The 23,096-nt window shown below is 54.4% G+C and overlaps 1 protein-coding gene across 1 annotated transcript in view; it reads left to right on the top strand.

Annotated features, from left to right (window-relative positions):
* The window catches only part of Sec24d (SEC24 homolog D, COPII component), a 97,500-nt gene that overhangs the window by 34,370 nt on the left and 40,034 nt on the right, over positions 1 to 23,096 (top strand). The window contains exons 9-11 of the mRNA XM_026381746.2: positions 7,847 to 7,985; positions 12,737 to 12,852; positions 17,974 to 18,098. Of these exons, the coding sequence (XP_026237531.2) occupies positions 7,847 to 7,985; positions 12,737 to 12,852; positions 17,974 to 18,098 (380 nt within the window). The remainder of the gene's footprint in view (positions 1 to 7,846; positions 7,986 to 12,736; positions 12,853 to 17,973; positions 18,099 to 23,096) is intronic.

The following is a 23,096-nucleotide window of genomic DNA, read 5'->3' as shown; positions in this document are numbered from 1 at the left end:
CAGCGCTCAAGTGCACACCACCCTCAGTTAACAAGTGCTAATACTTTGTCAGATTTCTCAAAATAACATTTTTAGAGAACTGTGACTCTTTCAGTGTAGACACATCCATTTACCAGGCCCACTCCTTTCCCCTCTCCCTCTCCAGGGCAAACACTGATGCATGTGGTGTGTGCCCTCCCTGCATGGGTCCCTGGTGCCACTTCCCATGCAAGCCTCCATAGCAACATGACAACCTTCAGAAGGACCCAGCACAGTGAGAACCAGGCCCCTCCTGCCATTGCCACCATCCTGTGGGACAACCTGCCGTTCCTTGTGGTCCATGTATCTAAGGAATGCATGCAGCAGGCCTGAGTGCCGGCCTGTGCGGGATCAGCCTGTGTGTGGTCAGGCATTCGTCCCTGCTGCCGCCCAGCGGCCTGGCCCTCTAGCGTGGTATCAGTCCAAGGTGCGTGCAGATGGAAGGAATGCAAAGCCTCTGGTCACTGGTGAGCTGCGTGGGGGACAGCCATGCAGGGGTGCTGCACCCCGTGAGTCCCCCGCATGCTCCCGCGCTGTCGGCCTTTGTGCAGAGAGCTGTGTTTTCATGATCAGGAAGAAGAGATAACCTCTGAAAGACACTGGCGATGTGTATGAAGTACCCATGCTGCCAGTGGATGGGGTTTGTGCGCTGCGCAGGCTCGCGGCTCCCAGCGGGGATCCGGCAGAGCCCTCTCCTGGTGAGAAAGCCTGCCCGGGCCACATGCAGAGGGAGCTGCTCACCTGGAGCCAGAGCCTCACCTTCTCACCGGCGTTATGTGCCCAGTGAAGCCAGAGCTTCCTGCCGGGAACCCAAGCCTTGCTCAAGAGCTGGGGACCTCCCACGCCGTCCGTCCCAGCACCAATTCTCTCCAGCTTTTTGGTTTAGCCAAATGCTGTCTGTCTCTCCTGCAATGTGAGATTTTCCTTTTGTGAAAACTTGCTCTGCACTGGAGTCTCTGTGCTTTCCACAGAGATGAACAGATGAGGTTCGGCCAGCTGGTGGCCTGTCCCTGAAACGTTCGCTCTGGGCATGTACCCGACCGCTGCTCCTCCTCTCAGCCCCTCGGGAAGTCCTATTCCCAGACGTGAGGGTGCGATGGCTCTGGAGCCCTACCCCCCTCTGGGGCTGGCACCTGTGTGGGGAGTCACCCTTTCTCGGGACGGTACTGGCAGGAGCTGGCCACGGGAGCCCAGCAGCCCCGGGCTGCCATTGTGCTGAGCGAGACCACAGGCAGAGAGGAAGGCAGAGCCTAAGAGCCATGTAGGTGGTCAGAGAAGGACGTTAATGAAGCAGATCTGCAGAGCTGTCACAGCCGAGGAGCTGTCACAGCCGAGGTCCCAGTGAGGACAGTTTAAGGGTCAGAGCCACTCAGAGCATCAGCCTAGAGTGGTCCAGGTGTGGTCACTGTGGGCAGGAGAAACCTGCGGAAACCAGATGGAAGAGGAAATGGGAGGTTCGCTGCTGTGGTGATCAGCCAGGGCAAGGCCCCTGATGGGTGACAAGGTGACAGGGCCAGAGTCCCTCTATGCCCAGCCTTAGGGAGGCTCCTCCTTTGTGGGTCTTGAGCGGTGGGTTGTGTCTGGTGAGGCTGAGGAGCTCCTGGGTCTGGGTTCCTGACATGATTGGCATGGCACATGTCCGGGTGCTCCTGATTTAGGTTGATGAGTTGGCACATAAACGTTATGGATCAGGGGCTGGGATTGTGGCTCAGCAGTAGGGTGCTCGCCTAGCACATGTGAGTTGCCGGGTTTGATCCTTAGCACCACATAAAAAATAAATAAATTAAGGTATTGTCTCCAACTACAATTAAAAAAAATATTTAAAAAAAAAGTTATCAGTTTGTGCCTTATTGTGCTGCTGGGCAGATGGTGGTTCTTTACTTCTAAAACAAGATATGAATTATTTTACCTTGGCTCTTATACTCAAAATGGAGCAGCTCATGGCAAACTACAGTTTAACAAACGGAGTACCTCAGGGTAGGCACAGCCTGAGGACTGCTGTCCTACACTCCATGGAGTCACCCAGGGCAGGCACAGCCTGAGGATTGCTGTCCTACACACCTTGGAGTCACTCAGGGCAGGCACAGCCTGAGGATTGCTGTCCTACACACCATGGAGTCACTCAGGGCAGGTGTAGCCTGACGACTGCTGTTCTACACACCATGGAGTCACTCAGGGCAGGTACAGCCTAAGGACTGCTGTTCTACACACCATGGAGTCACCCAGGGCAGGCACAGCCTGAGGATTGCTGTCCTACACACCTTGGAGTCACTCAGGGCAGGCACAGCCTGAGGACTGCTGTTCTGCACACCATGGAGTCACTAGGGCAGGCACAGCCTGAGGACTGCTGTTCTACACACCATGGAGTCACTCAGGGCAGGCACAGCCTGAGGACTGCTGTCCTACACACCATGGAGTCACCCAGGGCAGGCACAGCCTGAGGATTGCTGTCCTACACACCTTGGAGTCACTCAGGGCAGGCACAGCCTGAGGACTGCTGTTCCACACACCATGGAGTCACTCAGGGCAGGCACAGCCTGAGGACTGCTGTTCCACACACCATGGAGTCACTCAGGGCAGGCACAGCCTGAGGACTGCTGTTCCACACACCATGGAGTCACCAGGGCAGACACAGCCTGAGGACTGCTGTTCCACACACCATGGAGTCACCAGGGCAGGCACAGCCTGAGGACTGCTGTTCTGCACACCATGGAGTCACCAGGGCAGGCACAGCCTGAGGACTGCTGTTCTACACACCATGGAGTCACTAGGGCAGGTGCACCCTGAGGACTGCTGTTCTACACACCATGGAGTCACCAGGGCAGACAGCCTGAGGACTGCTGTTCCACACACCATGGAGTCACTCAGGGCAGGTACAGCCTGAGGACTGCTGTCCTACACACCATGGAGTCACCCAGGGCAGGCACAGCCTGAGGACTGCTGTTCTACACACCATGGAGTCACCAGGGCAGACAGCCTGAGGACTGCTGTTCTACACACCAAGGAGTCACTCAGGGCAGGCACAGCCTGAGGACTGCTGTTCCACACACCATGGAGTCACCAGGGCAGACAGCCTGAGGACTGCCTTTCTGTACATCATGGAGTCTCTCAGGGCAGGCACAGCCTAAGTGCTCCTGTTCTATATATCAAAGAGCAACTGGCATGAGGGCACAGCTTGCTGTGCATAATCCACCCCTGATTCCTGAGAGTAGGAGCCAAAGGCTCTGAGTGGAGAGTAATCTCAAATTTTTCTTTCCACATGATGCTGTACAGAGGCTGATGGTGCAAGTTTTGAGCAAATAGTATTCCAAGTGTTATTACAGTAGTGAGCATATTCCTTTTAGATGAGCCTCAATTGTGCTGGTGCATTATATCAACCAGTGCTGATTCAGCAGTTCCCACCAGACCACAAACGTGTGCACGGTATGTTTGCTTGAAGGGTTTCCCAGGAAAATGGAAACCATGCGTTTTGCAGGCACGCCCTCAATATCTTCTTCAAGTGCAGTGGAATTTGCATTGAGCACTGCAGCAGCATGTTTGGTGAGCTGAACTGAATTCTTGACCACAGTCAGTTGTTTGTGGAAGACATCCGGGGCTGTTCTGAGTTCCTTCTGCTTGTGTGAATAATGGTGTCCTTGTGTGTCAGATGGACACACAGAACTCCTTGGATTCTACCATGCCGTGGTTCAGGAAAGGTCTGGGGCCTAATAGGTGAGATTAGGTTTTCCACTCATGGTGACATCAGGGTGACGTTGATCAGTTTGTTCACTTTACATGTCCTGAGTTTGTGACAACACAAGCGTCTGGCCTGGGTGTGGCTGTGATGTTGCCCTCAGTGACTGGTGTGTGGCACAGTGTCCACAGTGTCCTGTGTCCCAACATGTGCAGGAGCGCTGGTCTGTGGATGATCTCATCGGGGCGTGATGACGTGGGTGATGCCTCGGTGCAGGTGGTGTCTCTGGTTCCGTACGCTGCTCTCACGCAGCTGTGTGTGTCATTGCACACCCCCACACACGCATGAGTCATCCGGCACCTCACACATGCATGGAATCCCAGCACCCCCACACACTCACCTGTCAGCCCAGTACCCCCCACACACTCACGTGTCGCCCCGGCACCACCCCCCCCCCGCACACACACGTGTCATTCCGGTGTCCCCTGCACACTCACATGTCAACGCGGTGCCCCACACATGTGCCTGTCATCCCGACACCCCCCTGTACATACAGGTGTCACCCAGTTGCCCCTGCATCCATGTGGGTCATCCCGGTATTCTGTGGTGCATCAGGGTCTGGGGAGGTGTAGTCACGCAGTGAGGTTGACGGGGACGTCTTCGGCTACGTGTGGGTGTTCATGGTTCGGGCTGTGATGCACTGCGATGCACACTTTTCAGTGTGTCCTTCTAGGGTCCTGGTACAGGGGAAATCGTGTCAAAATAACAACCTGTGAGTTCGGGGCCAGTCTGGGCTGTGTCTGCCCCCTCAGAAGGCTTTCCTCTGCAATGCTATCCTGTGAGCCTTTGGAAATGTGGATTTATGTCTTCCTGCATGTGGTCTGGGCAGTGTGCCCATGGCAAGGGGTTTATGTGATGCTTTGTCTTGTTTTCTTAGGTGCCTAATACGTCTTTAAATGTGTTCTGCCTTAAATTTCGTTGTGTGTTGTTAATAGGTATCTCTTAAATGTGGGTGAGTGTGGCCTGTGGCCAGTGGTGAACTAGCAAGTAGCACATCATCACCTGGATGTAATTCTTCACTGGTCACGTGCAGCCCCACAGGTGTAAAGGACTGCCTGCCCCACGTTCTTAATGGGTCCATTGCACCACGAGCAAAACGCAGGGCGCGGGGCTCCCTCAAGGCTTTGGCCACTGCCTTGAGTGTCCCCCCGAGTCCAGGGTGGTGATGGAACCCAGGGTGGGATTCCCCCAAGGTGCTGTGGCTCTCGCTGGTCCTGGGAAGCTGGTGCTGTCTGGAGGCAGCCGAGTCCATAGTCACAGGTCTCTCCACGGTTTCCTCCCCGTGCACGTCTTCCAGATGCATGAGGGCGTGTTGCCATGTGGTGTGAGGCTCGGCTTGGCTTCTCTTAGTGCAGTGTGTTACGTTGTAATGAGAGTCATAAGTCTGTGTGTGCAGAGGATGGCTTCTGCCGGAAATCCTGAGTTCTTGTTTCTGTAGAGGAGATTTTTGACTTGCATCTTTTCTGCTGCATGTTGTCAGAGTTCTTAGGAGTTGCTGCCTTCCTGTGAAACATGTGCTCTCTCTCGATCACCTGTCCCTCATCAGTTTTGCAAAAGAACAGAAGCAGGAGAAAGGCTGGCACTTAGCAGCCTGGGCAGAGGTGTGGCTCGGCTCTGGAGGCCCTTCCTTCTTAGTGCTGTCCTGTGGGCCTTGGGGAATGTCCAGTGGGCCACCAGACATTCATCTTCAGTTCTGCAAGCTGGACTCTGCCGGGACTGGCTCTCTACAGTTCACACTGGGGTTGGGCTGCCTTTAAGCAAATTGTAGCAGAAAAAGTTGGATTTCCTTCCCCTACTTCTGGCTTATCTAGCTCATAATTGCATCATTTTCTTTCTAAAGTCTCTTAGGGACTTGATCAGCCTTTGAACTCTTGGAAAACAAACAATAAGGAAAGCCAACTTGGCGAGGGTAGAAGCAGGCTGCAGGATTCCCGTGCCTGGCTGAGCCTGGAGAGCAGGCCGCAGCCCTGGGGTCCCCAGCTGCCCCCAGTGCCCACCCAGTGCACCATCCCCTCTGCCCACTGCCCTTGTCCTCCACCAAGAGCCCAGGGTTCCCAGTCTGTTTTCTGTGGCTCTATCTTCTCCCCTCTTACCAGGTCATGTCACACTGTCCCCAGCTAAGAGGACAAACATTTGTCAGGCTATGCCTTTCTTTCTAATCCGTGTTAAGTGGTGCCTTACAGTTACACATAATGGTGGGCTCATTGCACCTCATGTCTTTCTGTATAAATGAGTGTACAAATATACACATGGAGCAAGCTCCTGACACGTCTGAGAGTCTACTCTGCCCCTCTACTTTAAACTGGTAGGTCACATCCAAGTCTCTGAGAGGTAGATTCTGTCTTCAGGATCCGTTTTAGGATAGCGTTTTATGGTGACTATCAGGTTAGCTTTGGGGACCTCACGTCCGTCTCACACTTACCCGGCTGTGGCCCTCCGGATAAGGGTCAAGACACTCTGTCTCAGGAGTGTGGCTCTGGGGGACACTTGCCTAGCATGCTGAGGCACTGGCTCCACACCCATACCACAAGCACATGCACACATGTACACACTCACATGCACACATACGTGCACGCTACACACACATGCACCTAATCACACATATGCACACATATGCACACACATGCACATTTGCAAGTGAATGGCTGCAGGGAGGACAGGACACTCTGCTGTCCCAGCCATCCATGCTGGGGCAGGGCTGCATCCTGCACAGCTTCCTTCTTTGATCTCCTTTACTTTCCATCCTCCCGTGGAGCACCAGAGCCGTGGAACTGGGTGGGTTGGAAGAGACGCAGTCCATCTGGGCACAGTGGAACATGACTTAATCCCAGTGGCTTGGGAGGCTGAGGCAGGAGGATCTCAAGTTCAAAGCCAGCTTTAGCAACTTAGTGAGGCCCTGTCTCAAATTTTAAAAAATAAATAAATAAGAGGGCTGGGGATGTTGCTCAGTGGTTAAGCTCCCCTGGATTCTATCCCTGGTACCAAAAAAAGAATTAAAAAATAAAAAAGAAGAGATGCGTTTGGAAGGAAACCCCGTCCTTCTGCCTCCTGCAGGGAGCAGGGCATGGTGCCGAGGCCTGGGCAGTTCTGCATGCACCTCGGTCCCTCCTCTGGTTCTTTTGTGTGCTGCCCTAGACCTGTGTGTGTTCATTCACTCACTCTGCAGCCTCATGACTCCTCTGCACCCTCAGCCGGGGACCAGTTTTCACATGGAACCTGCAGATCTCGTTTTTCTAAGGCTTTACTAGAAAAGGCCTGATGACCCACAGCCTGCCTCCTGCTCTCCAAGTCTCCACTGAAACACAGCCTGGTTTACTTTCCATCTTTACAAGTATCTAATTGACATGCCAAGGCCTGCCCGTCTCAAGCTTTTCTCAAGACCCTTCTGTGAGGTGATTTGTAAGATGAGAAGGTCCCTGTTTCACTTGAAGGGACAGATGTGAGAGACCAGTTGACCTGGGGAGCTGAGCTTGTTCTGGCACAGCACTTCCTGCCTCCGGTTTGCGGGGAAGCAGGCGGCATGTGCTCGAAGTTCTGGCAGAGCACCACCAGCCGCGGAGAGTGTGCCACCCTCAGGGCCTGTCATCAGTGACCACTAAGGCAGAGGTGCCCCAGCATGAGAAAGGCACAGGCTTGACCATTGCTTCAGGTGGCTGTTACCTAACAAGTGCTTCATGTGCTCGAAGGAACCCCTAAACAGAAGCTGCCCTGTGGCACCAGTGCTTTCAAAACCAGGGCCAGTTCGCCTTCTCATCTGAAGTCACAAAGAGACAGCGCACGCGTGATGCGGGCGCAGGACATTCTAGAGAGCGCACGATGGTGTCACTGTCGGTCTCCACACTACCGGTGTATGTGTGTGCGTGCACGGACACAATGTGCTTATAAACAGAGGTCCTGAGCTCATCTATGAGATTTGAATTAATTTTCCTTGGGTATTTCTTTGAATTCCAGTGTTATCAAGTGAGGCTTCTTGACTGTCCTAGCAGAGGCTCAGTGTCAAAGAGCCCGTGGGGGGTGCTATTGAAGACTTCTAGGCTGATGATAGGGCCGAGAAGCCCTGCACCTGTGGCCTCATTTTGCCTTCCTCTTCTCTAGACACCCCTTTACCTGGTGGACCATGGAGAGAACGGGCCAGTCAGATGCAACAGGTGCAAGGCCTACATGTGTCCCTTCATGCAGTTCATCGAGGGCGGCAGGAGGTACCAGTGTGGGTTCTGCAACTGTGTGAATGAAGGTAAGCGGCGGTGGACTGCTCTTGGGGGAAGCCCTTCCTGTAAGCCCACAGGCATTCTGCGGCCTGGTTGGGAGAAGGCAGGTGGTCTCCGAGTCACAGCGCCCTCTCAGGACTCCCCTGGAAACTTGGTGTCTGGGACATCCACGTCCCTCTCAGCTCTAGGTGGCTGCTTGAGCCCTCGTGGAAGCTATAACTCAAAGGTGGGCGGGTTTATCCCAGTCCCTCCACCAAGCTCCAGCTGGAGGCAGATGGGTCCCACCGTGCTCCAGGTGACGCTCAGGGGACCTCTCTCTGGTCTGGAGTGACTTGCTGGCTGAGGAAGAGCTCAGGAGTGGGAGGGATTGACGCTGTGCTCCCCCGGGTGTCAGCCTGTGCTTGTTCATGGGGAACGTCAGGAAGCACCCGCCATCATCATCCTGTTTCCAGTTTCATTCGGGGATGTTGAGACAGCTGTGCGGAGTGTGCCTACACTGACTGTGCTGCAGCTGGTCTGTCTTAACCCCGAGCTGAAAGCACACACGGAGGCTGAGAGCACTGACTGCGCTGTAGCTTGTCTGTCTTAACCCCGAGCTGAAAGCACACATGGAGGCTGAGAGCACTGACTGTGCTGCAGCTGGTCTGTCTTAACCCCGAGCTGAAAGCACACACGGAGGCTGAGAGCGCTGACTGCGCTGCGGCTTGTCTGTCTTAACCCCGAGCTGAAAGCACACACTGAGGCTGAGAGCGCTGACTGCGCTGCGGCTTGTCTGTCTTAACCCCGAGCTGAAAGCACACACGGAGGCTGAGAGCACTGACTGCGCTGCGGCTTGTCTGTCTTAACCCCGAGCTGAAAGCACACACGGAGGCTGAGAGCACTGACTGCGCTGCGGCTTGTCTGTCTTAACCCCGAGCTAAAAGCACACACGGAGGCTGAGAGCGCTGACTGCACTGCGGCTTGTCTGTCTTAACCCCGAGCTGAAAGCACACACGGAGGCTGAGAGCGTTCCCACATTGGTCCCAGTTCGTTTTTAATGACGTGATGATCACTGGCGTGTGGGTCCTCTCTGGGCTCCACTGCTCCTGCCACTGTGGACACACCAAGGATGAGTGGCCCTGGTCTGCCGGGATGTCCCCCTCAGCCTGGGCACTCTGAGGGCTGCTGAGCTCCATTTTCTGCCTTTGTGGCCATGGTCTTGCCTCTTGGAGTCTAGAATTCTCTGTGGGGGAGCTCCACTGGTCCTATGTCCCTCCACAGTCACACGCAGTCCCTGACCTGGTCCAACGGAGAGGCCAGAGACTGGCCTTGAAAGTCTTTCCCCTAAGACCCGTGGTCAGTTCTTGAAACTGTCCCACTGCGAAGCTGAGTGGCTGGTCTGCCTCATGGGGAGGACCATGACAGGGCCATCTGCTTGGTGCCACGTGTCCTGGAAGACCAGGTCCATAGCTCTCCAGCCTTGCATTCCTTCAAGGAGGATCTCGTTCCAGCTCTCAGCCTGGATGAGACCGGCTGCCAGCTCCTTGGCCATGCTGTCTGGGTCTTGGATTTCAGGAGCCTTTTGTACTTTAGTTTGGGGAAGTCGTGAGAAGTCCAAGGCCTTCTGCACCCTTGGCTGAGGTTCTGCTCCAAGCTCTGGCACCTTAGGGCCTTCACGCAGCCCTGGCCCCCCTGGAAGGTAGTCATAAAGGTATCAGCCTGCAGATCCTCGGGGCCTTCACACAGCCCTGGCCCCCCTGGAAGGTAGTCATAAAGGTATCAGCCTGCAGAACCTCGGGGCCTTCACACAGCCCTGGCCCCCCTGGAAGGTAGTCATAAAGGTATCAGCCTGCAGAACCTCGGGGCCTTCACACAGCCCTGGCCCCCCTGGAAGGTAGTCATAAAGGTATCAGCCTGCAGATCCTCGGGGCCTTCACGCAGCCCTGGCCCCCCTGGAAGGTAGTCATAAAGGTATCAGCCTGCAGATCCTCAGGGTCTTCACGCAGCCCTGGCCCCCCTGGAAGGTAGTCATAAAGGTATCTAGCCTGTAGAACCTCGGGGCCTTCACGCAGCCCTGGCCCCCCTGGAAGGTAGTCATAAAGGTAACTAGCCTGCAGAACCTCGGGGTCTTCACGCAGCCCTGGCCCCCCTGGAAGGTAGTCATAAAGGTATCAGCCTGCAGAACCTCGGGGTCTTCACGCAGCCCTGGCCCCCCTGGAAGGTAGTCATAAAGGTAACTAGCCTGCAGAACCTCGGGGTCTTCACGGGGCAGCCACTCCCTGCCTCACTTGTAGTGTGAGTTCAGGGCCCTCAGCGGCTAGCACCTTTTGGTGGGAAAAGCTCCTGAGAATCCTGTCTCTCCATGCACAGGTGCCACCCGGGCACCCCTCCTGGGAGACTCCCCACCACCTTCCAGTGGTGTTATTCCTACCAGCTCCAGGATGCGGCCCTGGGGGAAGCTGGGCTCCCTTGGACTTGTGGTGACCCTCCATTCCTCATTTAGGGCTGAGGCTCGCTGGACGGGATGCCACGCGTGCTCCCGAGCAGGGTGGCCAGGGAGACGGATGTCAGGAGGCACGCAGGAGGACTGGCCATGGAGTAGTGCACGATTAGTGATGTGACTTGAACTTTGGTCTGCTAAAGGGTTAGATAATATGAAATGCTGCTGATACAGAATTAGATTTTTTTGAGGTACCGGGGATTGGACCCAGGGTCTCATGCATGCCAGGCAGGTGCTTACCACGAGCTATAGCCCCAGCTCTTTTTATTTTATGTTGAGGCAGGATCTCACTAAGTTGCTGAGGCTTCCCTCAACATGCCATCCTCCTGCCTCAGCCTCTGGAGCAGCTGGGATTACAGGCATGTGCTACCCTGCCTGGCTAAAATCAACTGTAAAAAAAATTCACACGAAGTGTACCTGGTGAATGTGGGCTGGAACTAGGGACCCACACTTCCCAAGCCGGCCAGGCACAGGCTGGGCTGGAACTACTGACCCACACCTCCCAAGCCGGCCAGTCACAGGCTGGGCTAGAACTACTGACCCACACCTCCCAAGCCGGCCAGTCACAGGCTGGGCTAGAACTACTGACCCACACCTCCCAAGCCGGCCAGTCACAGGCTGGGCTAGAACTACTGACCCACACCTCCCAAGCCGGCCAGTCACAGGCTGGGCTAGAACTACTGACCCACATCTCCCAAGCCGGCCAGTCACAGGCTGGGCTGGAACTACTGACCCACACCTCCCAAGCCGGCCAGGCACAGGCTGGGCTGGAACTACTGACCCACACCTCCCAAGCCGGCCAGTCACAGGCTGTGCTGAAACTACTGACCCACACTTCCCAAGCCAGCCAGGCACAGGCTGGGCTGGAACTACTGACCCACACCTCCCAAGCCGGCCAGTCACAGGCTGGGCTGGAACTACTGACCCACACCTCCCAAGCCGGCCAGTCACAGGCTGGGCTGGAACTACTGACCCACACCTCCCAAGCTGGCCAGTCACAGGCTGGGCTGGAACTACTGACCCACACCTCCCAAGCCGGCCAGTCACAGGCTGGGCTGGAACTACTGACCCATACCTCCCAAGCCGGCCAGGCACAGGCTGGGCTGGAACTACGGACCCACACCTCCCAAGCCGGCCAGTCGTTGGGTCTTGCCTGTCACCCACAGGTAACCAACAGTAGTTCACAGCTGTCCTAACTCACCTACAGTGTCCACTCCTATAATATTTATAAGGCATTGGATTTTCCAAATTCAGAGACCCACATGTAAATATGAATTTTATAAAGCTTATTTTTAAATAAAGAAATGACCATGATATGCTTCCGATGGTTTCTTGATGAGTCGAGCCTTGGAAAACAGCCCTGTGGTGGTTCACAAGTCAGTTTCACAAGGGAACGCTCCTCAATGCTGGATCGCTGCCCCAAGGTGAGCCTTGCTCTGGTGGTTCCAACACGTGGAAGTGGTTCTCACCAGGTGCTTGAAGCCGCTTTGCACAGCTTTCCTAAGTGCTGTTCCGGCCTCACTCGGCCACGGGCTCCTCCCACAGATTCCAGGCCCTATGTGTGCAGCTTTCAGGGTGTGACCCCTAGTGCTGCAAGCTGCAGAATGACTTCCAAACTGACCTTCCGAGCCCTTTGAATCAAGCCAGAGGTTTTTGCTGATATATCAGTGGCCAAGTCTTTCCAAAAACAGTAATTCTCTGCACTCTGAAGCCAGATGCTGGGAGACCACCATGCAGACCCACCCTGTGAGGACATTTCTTAATCAAAATGCAAAAAGTATTGTAGATAATAGTGACCCAAATGACCAGGTTTACCTCTGTAAGGTCTGTTGAAATTTCAAATAGAAATCTCCAGATTCTTTTAGAAAGATGTAATTAAATATGGACCATTAAATATTTGGGTTGCAAAGACTTAAAAACAACAGTACTTTTTAAAAAAGTTTAGTTGTAGATGTAGACGATATCTCTATTTTACTTATTTTTATATGATGCTAAGGATCAGACCCACTTGCCAGGCAAGCTCTAGAGCTGCCTTTTCTTAAGTTACTTTTTTGCAGTGTGGGGTTGTGCTGTATCAAAAATACTTTTATCCTGTTTTTTTAGGCTGCTCCAAATCATACATGTCCTCAATAACGTAGAAGAGCCGAGAGGTGTTTGGGAAATCCTCACACTTTCCCAAATGCTGTGAAAGGCGTGGGCATTTGGAGCACACTGCATTCCAGCCATCGACATGTTTCCTCCTGTAATAAAGGGGGGAGCTCATTGAGTCATTTGTGTTCCTTTCCTCTCTCTCGTCAGTCCCACCATTCTATTTCCAACATCTGGACCACCTTGGGAGAAGACTGGACCACTATGAGAAGCCCGAGCTGTCGCTGGGGTCTTACGAGTACGTCGCCACGTTGGATTACTGCAGGGTGAGTGTGCCCGGGGCTGGAGGGGCTGTGCGTCGAGGTCACCTTCAGGTGAACAACCTTGCCATGTGCAGACCGATGCCTAGCTCAGCTGGGGCGAGGCAGGAGTCAGCCCGATCCAGTGGCCAGACCATGGCTGAAGTGAGAAAGAGGGAGCAATGATTTTTGTCTTCTCCAGTCAGAATCTGCTGACTTCCTGGTGCCGCATGTCCACCAGGGCCCCCCAGGGCCTCTCCCCGGGAATCCCAAGGCCAGAGTGCAGCCATGTACTCGAGGACCGTGGCTGGCCCTGGGTCTCCTTTCTTCTCTCCAGCTGTGGCCTCAGGGACCTGGGGCCGTGGCCTCCGCTGTCCTTGCTCCAAAATAGACCCATAAGCCTCCCTTCCCAGTGGCCTCTCATGAACCAATTTTAGTTGTTGTTTTTTCCTAAAAATGTAAGTTAAAGATATTTTGCCTCCTGTTAAAGCCCTTGACTACGGGCCCCACACTGCCCTCAGCTCTCTCTTCCATTGAACAACCTCACCACGTGTGCTGAACTCACTGCCCTTTGGTGGCTCACATTCACACAGGCGTTTTTAGGCAGGCGTGTTTTTTTGCTCTCCTTCTCACACCTGTGTGCTCCCCCTGGGAGACTCCGGCCCAAGCTGTGCTGCCTGGCGGGACGTTCTGTCTGTGCGCACACCACTTGCTGTCCTCGTTGTGGGCAGTGTGGTCCCACATCTGTGTCCTCAGAGAGCTTGGTCTGGATTGCTGTTTCAGCGTTTCTCCCCATGGAGTTCAACTCTCCCTGCTTGCCTGCCTGCCTGGTGTATTCTAATACCCCTGGGCCCAATCCTCTTTGTGATGTTTCCCAGTGACTGGCACAGGTAGACATTTGTTGGGTACACGTGAAATGAATGAGTGAGTTTACAAATGAATGAGTGAGTGAGTGGGTGGGTGAATAGGTGAATTAATGAATAAGTTAATGAGTAAATCAATGAATGAGTAAGTCAATGAATGAGTGAATGAGAGATGAGTGCCAGTGGATGAGAATGAATGAGTGAATGAATGAATGAGTAACTGAATTGAATGAATGAGTGAATGAGTGAGTAACTGAATTGAATGAATGAGTGAATGAGTGAATGAGTGAGTAACTGAATTGAATGAATGAGTGAATGAGTGAATGAGTGAGTAACTGAATTGAATGAATGAATGAGTGAGTAACTGAATTGAATGAGTGAATGAATGAATGAGTAACTGAATTGAATGAGTGAATGAATGAATGAGTGAGTAACTGAATTGAATGAATGAGTGAATGAGTGAGTAACTGAATTGAATGAATGAATGAATGAGTGAGTAACTGAATTGAATGAATGAGTGAATGAATGAATGAGTGAGTAACTGAATTGAATGAATGAGTGAATTAATGCATGGATGAGTGGATGGGTGAATGGATGAGTGAGTGGTGAGTGGACTAATGAGCGGGGGAGGGAGGCAGGCAGGCTTCTATTCCAGTGCTGCAGGAGGATATCACTGGGGGCCCCTGGCAGAACTTTCCCACGGTCGGGGGATCTGAACACACCTCTGGGTCTTATGTGGATCTCAGTGTGTAGCTGAAGCAGCCCGTGTGACCTGGAGAAGCGTCCTCCTCACTCTGTTCCTCGCTCTGTGCCTACTCCCAGGAAGCAGCCTCGGGCCCACAGAATGGACCCAGAGGTGTTTTCTGGGGGGACCCGTCCACACACTGAGAATAGGTTATAGGGAATGTTTCTCAAAACTAAAATTTTTCCAGTTAATTGGCTCTTCAAATTTTTTTCAATGAACATATCTTACTCATTTATTTTAGTGTTTTATATCATCATTTTGAACTACATTACATAGATCCTAATTGCTAAAGAAAACGGTCTTGTTAGTTTAAAATGCTGTAGTGTTTGAACATATTTGGAAAAATAGAAAAACAATTTTGGTACAGATGCTTTCTTTTAGGCAAGAAGCATGTCCTGAAGTACAGCCCAGTTAGATTGGGGAGTGATTTTTCTTTTTCCTTTCTGCTGTTGACTGCGGGAGAATCATTAGGCAACACATAAGCATTTGCTGTTCTAACTAAATAACAGAGTCACGCCAGCTGGTGGAGGGACAACGTGCTGTGGGTCAAGTCTGACCACGGGCCCTGCAGGCTCCACGCGATGCTTTGGTAGAACCTCAGGCAGAAGGCAGACCTGCACTGGGAAGAGCAGTCCTGGTACCTTCAAACCTGCTGCAGGGGGGTGTCTAACTGGTGGGAAACCCACTGGGAAGCAGGAGCCAAGTCCAATTTGTGCATTTTGAAGAGTTTTTATGAGCCTGCTCTTCCTTTTACTTTTCCAGGTAGAGTTCATTAAAAAAAATATACATGCTGTAAAGATCTTTCAATTCAATTATTATTTAAGATGTAAATGATGTAGACCAATGAGCTCACACAGGGATTTGAATGATGGAAAGGCGCTTATCTGCTTTGTGGGTGTGTTTTTAACACAGACATTGAAAGGAGAACTATACAGTCCTTTGCCCATTCATTTCAGTTGGTCTTAATGTCCATGCAAGGTGGTGAAGTTGACATTTTGCACACGTTGTGGTGAGGGCCTAGTCCACGTGTGCCTCTGGGTGGGTCTCTCAGTGATCCCCCTGGCCACCATTGTGCGAGGAGTCCAGGGCTGAGGCCTTGAGAGCTGGCCTCAAGCTACTCAGATTTAAGTCTTATTAAGAACCTGTGCCCAACAGAACTCTTCCTGCAGGTTCTGGTGGAGGCCCACCAGGCTCTGCATGGGAGGTGTTTGAGAGGTAGCGCTGAGGTGGGCACTGTGTGTGCCGAGCAGCAAGGTGCCCAGGAAATGTGCCTGAGACAGGGCCCAGCTCTCAGCTCCCACTGGCTGAAGTCACACCTTTGGTCTCGAGCATTAGGAGGGTCTCCAATGACAGGCCACGGAGGGGCTCATAGGGCAGTGGAGGTCAGGAGGGAGCTGCTCCTTCTGGCCTGTCCACCCACACCTGTGCACCGGTGGGTGGGTGGGTGGGTGAAGGGGCCTGTGCTGCCACAGGTGTCACTCAGCTCAAGGCCGTTTCTGGCAGGTGCTGCCAAGCAGACGAAGGCCCAGGTCTTGTGCTGAGTGGAGCACCTAGCCACAGGCCAGGGCCGTGCTGCACATCCAGGTGGCGTGAGGCCGCGAGAGGCCAGACCCACAGGTTCGGAGCAGAATGGCGGCCAGCTCCTGAGGGGCTGCAGGGCCAGTTTCAGTTGTGCAAGTTGGAGGCGTCATGAGAGTGGACGTGAGGGCACTTGGCACCACTGACCTGCATGCTGAAGAAGTACTGCGTTTCCTCTACTCACTTGACTACATTAAAACCAATTTTAGAGGAAAGAAGTGAGGGCTGACTTTGGGCCTTGCAGGGTGGCGAGTGGGATGGGAGGCCCTTCCAGTTTGGGAAAGCCTGCTCTGAGAAACTTCCTTCCAGGAGGTGCCGGGTAACTGTGGCTTCTGACACCTGCAGACCTTGCCTGGGGCCGTGCGGCAGCTCACGGGAACACTGGCCTGGAGCTCAGAGGCTAGGAGAGCCCGGGAGGCAGCCCTCACAGTGGCCTAAAGGTAGACTCCAGGCGTTAAGAGGGAGGCTGTGGCAAAACACAGTGGAAAATCACTCAGGAAAAAAGGGTCCCCATGACTGAGGGACAGGAATGGCCAGACCTGCACTGTCCGCCAGCTTCTGACGTGCGTGTGGGAAGGGACCCACTGGGGAGTGTTGTGGCGCGAGAGGCTGGCACCAGGAGCGTGCCCAGAGGGAGCTGCTGGCTGAGGAGAGGGCAGCAAAGGGATGAAGTTTTCATGCTGATGCTTTTTACATCTTGTACCCTGAGACCTTCAGTGAACCACTTTCAGCCAGGTGTGGCCGGGCCTGCTGTCATCCCAGCTTCTTGGAGGCTGAGGCAGGAAGACCAAGAATCCCAGGCGTCCAGATAGAACGTTCTAGGCTGGGACCTGGAGCCCCTCTGGGTGCAGACTCAGTACTGCAGAAACACGTTAGTGAAATGGGTGCTTCCAGAAGAGCACCCATCCAGCCTGGTGGTGAGGCAGAATGAATACAGTTAAAACATGACTTTATTGTAGAACACCCATCCAGCCTTGTGGTGCGGCAGAATGAACAGGGTTAAAACATGACTTTATTGTAGAGCACCCACCCAGCCTTGTGGTGAGGCAGAATGAATAGGGTTAAAACATGACTTTACTGTAGAGCACCCATCCAGCCTTGTGGTGCGGCAGAATGAATAGGGTTAAAACATGACTTTACTGTAGAGCACCCATCCAGCCTTGTGGTGCGGCACAATGAATAGGGTTAAAACATGACTTTACTGTAGAGCACCCATCCAGCCTTGTGGTGCGGCACAATGAATAGGGTTAAAACATGACTTTACTGTAGAGCACCCACCCAGCCTTGTGGTGAGGCAGAATGAATAGGGTTAAAACATGACTTTACTGTAGAACATTTTTATGGTTTATCATAAAGTTAGAAATTGAGTTGGTGTTTGCTCTGGGGAGGTCGCGGAAGCTGTTTGCCTGTGGCTCTCTGGTCTACATATTTCCTGAGCCCCCACTAGGAATCACTTCCTGGAGCACCAGAGCCAGACCAGGGAGCAAACAGCCTGAAACCGTTTCATAGCAGCTGCTTCATGTCAGGGATGTTTCAGACACACAGAGGCCCTGTTGACAGTGGATGTGAAATAGATTGAGTAGGCGCTAAACAATGTGGTGCTGTTTTTAAATTCTGCGTTAAATTTTAGTGTCTGATGTCATGTCAGTGAAACTGAAGTAGAGCTTGTGAGAGCCCTAAACAGGGACCCAGTTGGTGAGGTCCCCTGCAGCAGCTTCAGTCGGGGGTCTGCCCGAGTGCACCTTCTCTGCCAGCTCTCACAGTGCTGCCAGAGTCGGTCAGGTCCTGAGGTAAGCTGCTGCCTCATCTCTCCGGTAGCATCAGACTCTCTTCTTGAACAGGATTTGATTCCACAGATGTTACATCCTAAATATTCAGTGAACTTCTGAAGACCTGCAGGTCTCTAGTGAGTGAGTTTGATGTGAGAGGCATTTACCGTGTGCACTGTCTGCTTTCCTGCAGAAGAACAAGCCTCCCAGCCCGCCGGCCTTTATCTTCATGATCAACGTTTCCTATAGCAACATCAAGAGTGGGCTGGTCAAGCTCATATGCGAGGAACTGAAGACGGTGCTGGAGCGGCTTCCAAGGTAAGACATTCCTCCTTGCTACCCCACAGGGTTGCTGGCTAACTGGGCCAGAACCCAGGACTCAGTGGCCAGAGGAGGTCTTTTGCTAAGGAGGATATTGGGTAATTAGTTACAGATCAAAGGGCACCATGCTTTTGAGTTTTTGAAATGTTAAAGTGATCTTCTGTACAAACCCATAAAACAATGCTGGGGTAACAATGCTCCACACCTTTGCAGATTAGCAGGGAACTCTGCAGTGCCAGGAGCATGGAGTCTGTCCTTTACCTTCCAAAGCACTGACTTTCCCGTGGGGTCTGGACTTATGGTGGATACAGAGTGAATCAATAATTGACACACAGCACCACCTAATTTCATCATCATCAAAACATAATTTTATTTTAGAGCACTTTTATGATTTATCATCAGGTTAGAAATGGAGCTGGTCATTTCTCTCTGTAGGTGTGGAAACTGAATGATGGTGTATTTCATCACAGAATCCTTTCACAGGCTCTGGTTCTCAGCCTGAACTTTGAGTCGCTCCCATTTCCATGATGGGCTTTCCCTCCTCCCGTTTTTTTCAACCCCATCTGCACCTGCACCAGCTCCTCCCTTTGCACCTGCTACCTAGTGGGGAAGAGTGCTGGCCACGCACTGGCACCAGGTGTGAGGCCATAGTTGCACCCTCAGAGGAGATCCAGAAGGACAGACGGGCACCCGAGCTCTTGCCCTGCTGCCCTCCCTCCCGCCTGACATGGGATAGGTCTGGTTGTGTCTCCTCCTGCTCTCCCTCCCGCCTGACTTGGGATAGGTCTGGTTGTCTCTCCTCCTGCTCTCCCTCCCGCCTGACTTGGGATAGGTCTGGTTGTGTCTCCTTCTGCTCTCCCTCCCACCTGACTTGGGATAGGTCTGGTTGTGTCTCCTCCTATTCCCGCCTGACTTGGGATACGTCTGGTTGTCTCTCCTCCTGCTCTCCCTCCCACCTGACTTGGGATAGGTCTGGTTGTGTCTCCTCCTGCTCCCGCCTGACTTGGGATAGGTCTGGTTGTCTCTCCTCCTGCTCTCCCTCCCGCCTGACTTGGGATAGGTCTGGTTGTCTCTCCTCCTGCTCTCCCTCCCGCCTGACATGGGATGGGTCTGGTTGTGTCTCCTCCTGCTCTCCCTCCCGCCTGATGTGGGATAGGTCTGGTTGTCTCTCCTCCTGCTCTCCCTCCCGCCTGACTTGGGATAGGTCTGGTTGTGTCTCCTCTTGCTCTCCCTCCCGCCTGATGTGGGATAGGTCTGGTTGCCTCTCCTCCTGCTCTCCCTCCCGCCTGACTTGGGATAGGTCTGGTGCCTCTCCTCCTGCTCTCCCTCCCGCCTGACTTGGGATAGGTCTGGTTGTGTCTCCTCCTGCTCTCCCTCCCGCCTGACTTGGGATAGTTCTGGTTGTCTCTCCTCCTGCTCCCGCCTGACGTGGGATAGGTCTGGTTGCCTCTCCTCCTGCTCTCCCTCCCGCCTGACTTGGGATAGGTCTGGTTGTCTCTCCTCCTGCTCTCCCTCCCGCCTGACTTGGGATAGGTCTGGTGCCTCTCCTCCTGCTCTCCCTCCCGCCTGACTTGGGATAGGTCTGGTTGTGTCTCCTCCTGCTCTCCCTCCTGCCTGACTTGGGATAGGTCTGGTTGTCTCTCCTCCTGCTCCCGCCTGAAGTGGGATAGGTCTGGTTGCCTCTCCTCCTGCTCTCCCTCCCGCCTGACTTGGGATAGGTCTGGTTGCCTCTCCTCCTGCTCTCCCTCCCGCCTGACTTGGGATGTGTCTGGTTGTCTCTCCTCCTGCTCTCCCTCCTGCCTGACTTGGGATAGGTCTGGTTGTGTCTCCTCCTGCTCTCCCTCCTGCCTGACTTGGGATAGGTCTGGTTGTGTCTCCTCCTGCTCTCCCTCCTGCCTGACTTGGGATAGGTCTGGTTGTGTCTCCTCCTGCTCTCCCTCCTGCCTGACGTGGGATAGGTCTGGTTGTCTCTCCTCCTGCTCTCCCTCCCGCCTGACTTGGGATAGGTCTGGTTGTCTCTCCTCCTGCTCTCCCTCCCGCCTGACTTGGGATAGGTCTGGTTGTCTCTCCTCCTGCTCTCCCTCCCGCCTGACTTGGGATGGGTCTGGTTGTCTCTCCTCCTGCTCTCCCTCCCGCCTGACTTGGGATAGGTCTGGTTGCCTCTCCTCCTGCTCTCCCTCCCACCTGACTTGGGATATGTCTGGTTGTGTCTCCTCCTGCTCTCCCTCCCACCTGACTTGGGATAGGTCTGGTTGCCTCTCCTCCTGCTCTCCCTCCCGCCTGACTTGGGATGGGTCTGGTTGTCTCTCCTCCTGCTCTCCCTCCCGCCTGACTTGGGATGGGTCTGGTTGCCTCTCCTCCTGCTCTCCCTCCCACCTGACTTGGGATAGGTCTGGTTGTGTCTCCTCCTGCTCTCCCTCCCACCTGACTTGGGATAGGTCTGGTTGTCTCTCCTCCTGCTCTCCCTCCCGCCTGACTTGGGATGGGTCTGGTTGCCTCTCCTCCTGCTCTGCCTCCCACCTGACTTGGGATAGGTCTGGTTGCCTCTCCTCCTGCTCTCCCTCCCACCTGACTTGGGATAGGTCTGGTTGTGTCTCCTCCTGCTCTCCCTCCCACCTGACTTGGGATAGGTCTGGTTGCCTCTCCTCCTGCTCTCCCTCCCGCCTGACTTGGGATGGGTCTGGTTGTCTCTCCTCCTGCTCTCCCTCCCGCCTGACTTGGGATGGGTCTGGTTGTCTCTCCTCCTGCTCTCCCTCCCGCCTGACTTGGGATAGGTCTGGTTGCCTCTCCTCCTGCTCTCCCTCCCACCTGACTTGGGATAGGTCTGGTTGTGTCTCCTCCTGCTCTCCATCCCGCCTGACTTGGGATAGGTCTGGTTGCCTCTCCTCCTGCTCTCCCTCCCGCCTGACTTGGGATAGGTCTGGTTGTGTCTCCTCCTGCTCTCCCTCCTGCCTGACGTGGGATAGGTCTGGTTGTCTCTCCTCCTGCTCTCCCTCCCGCCTGACTTGGGATAGGTCTGGTTGTGTCTCCTCCTGCTCTCCCTCCCACCTGACTTGGGATAGGTCTGGTTGCCTCTCCTCCTGCTCTCCCTCCCCCCTGACTTGGGATAGGTCTGGTTGCCTCTCCTCCTGCTCTCCCTCCCCCCTGACTTGGGATAGGTCTGGTTGCCTCTCCTCCTGCTCTCCCTCCCGCCTGATGTGGGATAGGTCTGGTTGTCTCTCCTCCTGCTCTCCCTCCCACCCGACATGGGATAGGTCTGGTTGTGTCTCCTCCTGCTCTCCCTCCCGCCTGACTTGGGATAGGTCTGGTTGTGTCTCCTCCTGCTCTCCCTCCCGCCTGACTTGGGATAGGTCTGGTTGTCTCTCCTCCTGCTCTCCCTCCCGCCTGACTTGGGATAGGTCTGGTTGTGTCTCCTCCTGCTCTCCCTCCCGCCTGACTTGGGATAGGTCTGGTTGTGTCTCCTCCTGCTCTCCCTCCCGCCTGACTTGGGATAGGTCTGGTTGTGTCTCCTCCTGCTCTCCATCCCGCCTGACGTGGGATAGGTCTGGTTGTGTCTCCTCCTGCTCTCCCTCCCACCTGACTTGGGATAGGTCTGGTTGTCTCTCCTCCTGCTCCCGCCTGACGTGGGATGGGTCTGGTTGTGTCTCCTCCTGCTCTCCCTCCTGCCTGACTTGGGATAGGTCTGGTTGTGTCTCCTCCTGCTCTCCCTCCCACCTGACTTGGGATAGGTCTGGTGCCTCTCCTCCTGCTCTCCCTCCCCCCTGACTTGGGATAGGTCTGGTGCCTCTCCTCCTGCTCTCCCTCCCGCCTGACTTGGGATAGGTCTGGTTGTCTCTCCTCCTGCTCTCCCTCCCCCCTGACTTGGGATAGGTCTGGTTGTGTCTCCTCCTGCTCTCCCTCCCACCTGACTTGGGATAGGTCTGGTTGCCTCTCCTCCTGCTCTCCCTCCCCCCTGACTTGGGATAGGTCTGGTTGTGTCTCCTCCTGCTCTCCCTCCCGCCTGACTTGGGATAGGTCTGGTTGTCTCTCCTCCTGCTCTCCCTCCCGCCTGACGTGGGATAGGTCTGGTTGCCTCTCCTCCTGCTCTCCCTCCCGCCTGACTTGGGATAGGTCTGGTTGTCTCTCCTCCTGCTCTCCCTCCCACCCGACATGGGATAGGTCTGGTTGTGTCTCCTCCTGCTCTCCCTCCCGCCTGACTTGGGATAGGTCTGGTTGCCTCTCCTCCTGCTCTCCCTCCCACCTGACTTGGGATAGGTCTGGTTGTCTCTCCTCCTGCTCTCCCTCCCGCCTGACTTGGGATAGGTCTGGTTGTCTCTCCTCCTGCTCTCCCTCCCGCCTGACTTGGGATAGGTCTGGTGCCTCTCCTCCTGCTCTCCCTCCCCCCTGACTTGGGATAGGTCTGGTTGTCTCTCCTCCTGCTCTCCCTCCCGCCTGACTTGGGATAGGTCTGGTTGTGTCTCCTCCTGCTCTCCCTCCCGCCTGACTTGGGATAGGTCTGGTGCCTCTCCTCCTGCTCTCCCTCCCCCCTGACTTGGGATAGGTCTGGTTGTCTCTCCTCCTGCTCTCCCTCCCGCCTGACTTGGGATAGGTCTGGTTGTCTCTCCTCCTGCTCTCCCTCCCGCCTGACTTGGGATAGGTCTGGTTGTGTCTCCTCCTGCTCTCCCTCCCGCCTGACTTGGGATAGGTCTGGTTGTGTCTCCTCCTGCTCTCCCTCCCACCTGACTTGGGATAGGTCTGGTTGTCTCTCCTCCTGTTCCCGCCTGACTTGGGATGGGTCTGGTTGTGTCTCCTCCTGCTCTCCCTCCTGCCTGACTTGGATAGGTCTGGTTGTGTCTCCTCCTGCTCTCCCTCCCACCTGACTTGGGATAGGTCTGGTTGTCTCTCCTCCTGCTCTCCGTCCCGCCTGACGTGGGATAGGTCTGGTTGTGTCTCCTTCTGCTCTCCCTCCCGCCTGACTTGGGATAGGTCTGGTTGTCTCTCCTCCTGCTCTCCCTC

This window comes from Urocitellus parryii, chromosome 10 (genome assembly GCF_045843805.1).
Source record: "Urocitellus parryii isolate mUroPar1 chromosome 10, mUroPar1.hap1, whole genome shotgun sequence".
NCBI classification, from domain to species: Eukaryota; Metazoa; Chordata; class Mammalia; order Rodentia; family Sciuridae; genus Urocitellus; species Urocitellus parryii.
This window is presented reverse-complemented; position numbering and strand designations above follow the sequence as displayed.